Consider the following 5,186-nt stretch of genomic DNA (forward strand, 5'->3'; position numbering starts at 1 on the left):
ACCCCAGTCTGTAATTTTACATTAACTACCACTTGTGGCTGAGTTGCTGTCGTTTCCAATCGCTTCGCCTTTGTTGTAATACCACTTATTGTAGTAGCAAGTGTGTAGTTAAAACTGCACTTGTTGCACAGGTGGTATCCTGTTATATTTTTGTCATGCAGCACTAATAAAAGTAATCAACTTCATTTTAAACATATATTTCCACTCTGTGTGCTAGATCACTAGATTGATGTGGCTTTAGTTTCCTGTATTTTTTGCAGCAGTGTTGCATTCCCCTTTTTATGTGATCACAGCGTCACAGCCTGAAACCGAAAGCCTAACTTAAGAGAGAAAGTTAAGAACCCCAGATTTTGTCAAACCAGCTAAGGTAAAGAAAGCCTGGCTGTGTACAACTTCCTTTATCTTATACCTCTGGTGATTCTGAGAACAAGAAGAGAGGATTAGCCAGAATATGCTCATTGGTTAATGACTTGTAATTGACAAGTGATTAGCCAGTAAGTGTTCATACTCAGACCTGTCCCTCGCTCTTAACATCAACCTTCAGAACACAAAAGGTGTTGATGACAAAACTCTTCTCCAATGCTTCACAGCAGGACCTCATTAACCAGTGAAGTCCTTCTGGGGTATGTGCATCCATGTTTGTTTTTTAATACTGTCTATGAGCCAGAGTAATCACCCCCTGCTGGCCTTTTTTTTTTTTTTTTTTTTTTAAAAACCCACAAGTTTCAGGCACTTCTACGTGGACTTTACTTTTGAGACCCAGCATCTACATCCATCTTTTATGGACAGTCAACAATTAAGAAAATGTATCATATGCAATGATGCACTGAATCCATATTGTGTTTTTCTTACTCTAATAATCAAACATAAGAGCACAGACAACAAGACTCATTTCAAAAAGAGACAAAGATTCATGGTTTACTTAAACTTCAGGTACAGATAACAAAGACAAGCTCCACAACATTTTCTTCAGATGTGCTGGAGTGAGGATTACCCTTAAGGGCAAAACGAACACTGCTTGTATTCAGCGAGCAGCTCTGACACTGCTGTCTGGGTGAAATGAGATGAAGTTGAACCACACAAGGATCGAGTAACAAGACACGCTATAAATAGAGAAAAAAAAATCTGCTCTACTTACAGAGTCATGACAGTTTAAGTCAGATGTGTAAAGCTTTTTATAAAACTATACATTCTGTGATTGGAGAGGCTTTTGGGAGGGGATGAAAATCAGGCTATTCAATTTATCTTAGATAGCTGAATTCATGTTTGCTAAGGCCATATGGCAACAGAGGATGTTGAAGATTGTGGCGTTAAGGCAGTAGCGTCGATGTAACTAATAAAAACATGATGGACCAAAAATCCACAGCTGGACTGACAATATTCAGGTAGGAATTATGACATCTGTGCTTAACAGAAAACAAAGATATGGATGTTTGCTACAGGCTGGAGGAGGACAGTGTAACAGATTGTGTTCGGTAAAGGCTACTCTACACTTAAGTTGCAACGCAATTAGCCTATTTTGAAGAGCACGAAAAAGCGGACATCATTCAGCTCCCGGCTCGCTTTTGATCTCCTCCATCCTGCTGTAATGAGCGGCCAGCTCCCGAAGCACGGCTGTCCTGCCCAGGTGATCGTTCCTCCTCTTCTCCATGATCATGTCCTCCAAACTCTGAAACTCCAGCACGTGCGGCTGTTTGCCCGTCATGAATATTTTCAACCTGTAGGGCTGCTTGCCTATGCGTATCTCCCCACCCATTTTGAACTCCCTCTTGCCGAACCTGCACCAGGCTGCAAAACACTCAGAGTTTCTCCAGCTCAGCTCCCGGTCCTTTAATCCCACCTGCTCCATCGCGTTCTGCACCACCATGTCCTGACCCAGAGCTTTGAATTTGTACAGCTCGTTAACAATCCGACACCTCCTCCCTTGACTCGCATCGGTCAGAAAGCGGTTCTTTACCTCGGCTCTGTGCAGGTGCACCACCTGGAAGTCTCCCACATACACCGCCCAGTGCGGGTACTGACCCGTAGCCACAAACTCCACCAGATCACCTGGTTTGCATTTGTTTAGCAGATTCTCTGGGGAGTAAACTTCCAGGTTCACCGACTTTGCGCTCTTCTCGTAAATGCATTCGTCTCTGTTGTAGACGGCGCATTCCACCTCGTCGCGCTGGTCGTACTGTTTCTCTTCCTGATTCGGGTCTTTATCGGAGCCGTCTACCGCGCAGCCGTCCTCCAGCTCGTCGTCGTCGTTGGAAAATATGTAAGAGACGCCGATCCGCGGACCGTCCTCGGCGTCCACGCCGTTGGGGTCCACTGTGGGAACTTCTGCGTAACTTAAATGCGACAGCCTGTCCATCTGGTTCCCCATGCCGCTGCTCACCTGGTAGCAGCTTGTGTAATGTGATCTGATGCCGAAGGCTGTTACCGGTCGCCAAACATCCCAACCATCTGCCACAAAAAGGCTAAAAAAACTTCCTTCGCCCTGCCCTCAGACAGGGTTTTGTCCAAATTACGCATAAGAGTAACTCCGTTTACCGAATGCGCCGATAACCACTCGGTGCCCCATCAACAAGTGGAGTTGGGAGGAAAAGACAAACTGCTTACAGATTCGGCGAGGACAAATATCCCTCAGGTGTAGCCTCACCTCCTGTTTCCCTGCGTAAAGTTACGTCCGCCCTCTGTCGGAAAAGAAACGATGAAAGCAAAATCCTCCACAGACAGAGCGACGTGTTTGCCTACATACGCAGATATAAGCAGCTCAGGAACTGAGCAGCGTGCCACACCGGGTGACTCGGCATCAGCAGGGACTCTCTCCAGCCACACGCAGCGCCGCTTTTAAAGCGGAAGTGCGCGTAATTTTCTCCACCGCATCTTTAATATCCGCTCCTGCTCTCTAATGAGCCGTTTCGTTCACTCGGATTCTCAGTTCATGCTCAGACTGACTCATTAAACTGTAAAACAATATACACAAACATTTTATTGTGTTAGTTGTTTGCAGTCATATGGATCTACTTTGAGTCTGTTGGTTATTTTAATTGTAAATATAGTTTTGGAACTGAGGATATATGTATATTTGTGAGAACAAACAGACTAATTTTATGATTACTTTTTAGTGCTCTGGTAATTACTGCAGGCACACTGTCATGGTCTTAACATGTATGTAAGTGTTTGTGATGTTCTTTGATTTGTGGTGTGTATTGGAAAGAAAATCAGTTAGTCAATCAAACTAGATCCTGGAATGATGAATCTATAGATAAGTGACTGATGCCTTGGTACAAATTACCACTGTCCTATAAGGGGACAGTGGAGTGGGGTGTGGGGGCGGGGTTCTAACATCTGGAGATATTTTTACAGTTTTGACCACCTCTCTGTCCTTGAATGAGCTGAAGCTGCCAAGTACTTTGCCTGCTATCTCCTGGAGGGACCATAATATTTCCATTATGTTTGTACTGGCTCGTAGAATGCCTGGAGGTGCTCGGTTATGGACTATTTTCTCACCACTGTATCCCTCCGTCAAAGGGAATATGCTCCCCGAAATGGCACACACTGCTACTGCTGCTGCAGCAACCTCTGTGTGACAGCACCTGTATGTGAAACGGCTTGAGGAACAGGACAGGTGCTGAGGGCTCCGAGCAAACTTGCAGTTTAAAGGAAACAAATGTTACATTATGAAGACAAGAGAGAGAGAGACAAACTTTGCAGGGTGAATGACCCTGAGTGTGACCTCAGTATAGTTTCAGTGTCATTCTGTCCTTGGTGAAATGCAGAATCACCTATTACAGATTTCTGCAGTTTAAGCAGGTAGAAAGGTCTCATTTAAGAACTCAACAGATTAGGAAGGAGACCTTTTGGCAGCACTCCTCCAGACTATCAGGTTAATTAAGAGACTGACCTGTGGTAGAGCTGCAGAGGATCACATTAAGTTATTTCCCCATAACCCCCGAGTAGTCCAGGATGAATGTTTTTCCAGGTTAGTAAGACTGTGGCAGGGTCACAAAGTGCATCTGTAATGCAGATTTCCAGGTCACAACAGTGCCACTGAGCGTTAGCACTCCAGATATGGATACAGCACTGTATGTAACTGTAATTCCACTTTTAGAGTTACATCAGCACATTTTTTCCTAGTTGAACGAATGTAATTAATCTAATCAGGCACAAGAGTTTGTAGACTTGTGACATTTGTGGCCCCCAGATGCTCTACTGGAGTATGAGGGTGTGCATGTGTGCCATTGTTTGACCCGATACTGATGCAGCTTCATTCAAAGATCATCTACTTCTGATTTCTCTTGAAATGACATAAAAATGACAAAGCAGCAGACTGTGTGTAAGAGGCTGGTGTAATTTCACCATTCACAAGCGTTTCATCCACTTCGGCTCAAGTTTGTGCTCATTGTGTGAATAAGCACAATTTTTTTCTGGGCTTTTGTGTGCGGCTGTGTGCGCGCGTGTTTTACTTTCCTCTTATTTCACTCTGATGCCCTGCAGCAGCCTCAGTCTGACGCTGCATATGATAGGAGTCAAAAATAACATGCAGAATGAATTCAGCAGATGTATTACACCTTTAGAGGATGAGGTTTTATATCAACGCAGGCTGAAGGTGTTGGGAAAGAAATAGACTGTTAGAGTGGTGACATGCAGCCTATTTGACCGCTTCTTGGTGCTTCTTATCCTCCGGTGGCATGACCCAGTTTACGCCCCCGGTGCCCCCTGGTAACACTCTGTAATTTGTGGTGCTGGGAAATTACTGGAGCAGGGAGGCCTGGGAGACACACTCAATTAGACAGGGCTCCACCTGTCCGATGGGGACACAGCCAGCCTCAGACTGACACCTTAATCTCCCCCCACCCCCCATCCCAAAATTGCAGGCTTTTCATAGCTTTTTCAAAGGCTGCACAAGCAGGTATTCAACAATGCGTTTTTCAGCTCAGTGTCCGTTAAAATCTATGAGGATAGTTGAATATGTGTATACTTGAGGCAGATGGACAGAGCATCCGGACCGCTGCGTCTTGCACACCATCTGTTCCACCTGGCTTGGAAAACATCTAATGGCCTACTATGGTGTAATGTGATTGGCCATAAGTCAGAGGCTGTGGGCGGTGGAATCAGTGATTCAAAACCTTCAAAAGTGTACAAGAAATAAAATACACCACTGCAGGATATTATAATGGAGAGGGGGGAGGAGAGAG

The 5,186-nt window shown here is 44.9% G+C and overlaps 1 protein-coding gene across 1 annotated transcript; it reads right to left on the bottom strand.

Moving 5' to 3' along the window:
* Positions 1–903: 903 nt before the first annotated feature.
* Positions 904–2,840, bottom strand: lratd2a (LRAT domain containing 2a). Its single transcript, XM_080863417.1, has one exon. The coding sequence runs from the start codon at positions 2,366–2,368 to the stop codon at positions 1,544–1,546; it is 825 nt and encodes a 274-aa protein (XP_080719543.1). The 5' UTR covers positions 2,369–2,840; the 3' UTR covers positions 904–1,543.
* Positions 2,841–5,186: the final 2,346 nt, after the last annotated feature.

This window comes from Rhamphochromis sp. 'chilingali' (assembly GCF_963969265.1).
Source record: "Rhamphochromis sp. 'chilingali' genome assembly, chromosome: 17".
Taxonomy (NCBI): Eukaryota; Metazoa; Chordata; class Actinopteri; order Cichliformes; family Cichlidae; genus Rhamphochromis; species Rhamphochromis sp. 'chilingali'.

Bases quoted from the DNA above. Each gene is read 5' to 3' on its own strand.
- lratd2a (XM_080863417.1), bottom strand. From the start codon at position 2,368: ATGGGGAACCAGATGGACAGGCTGTCGCATTTAAGTTACGCAGAAGTT.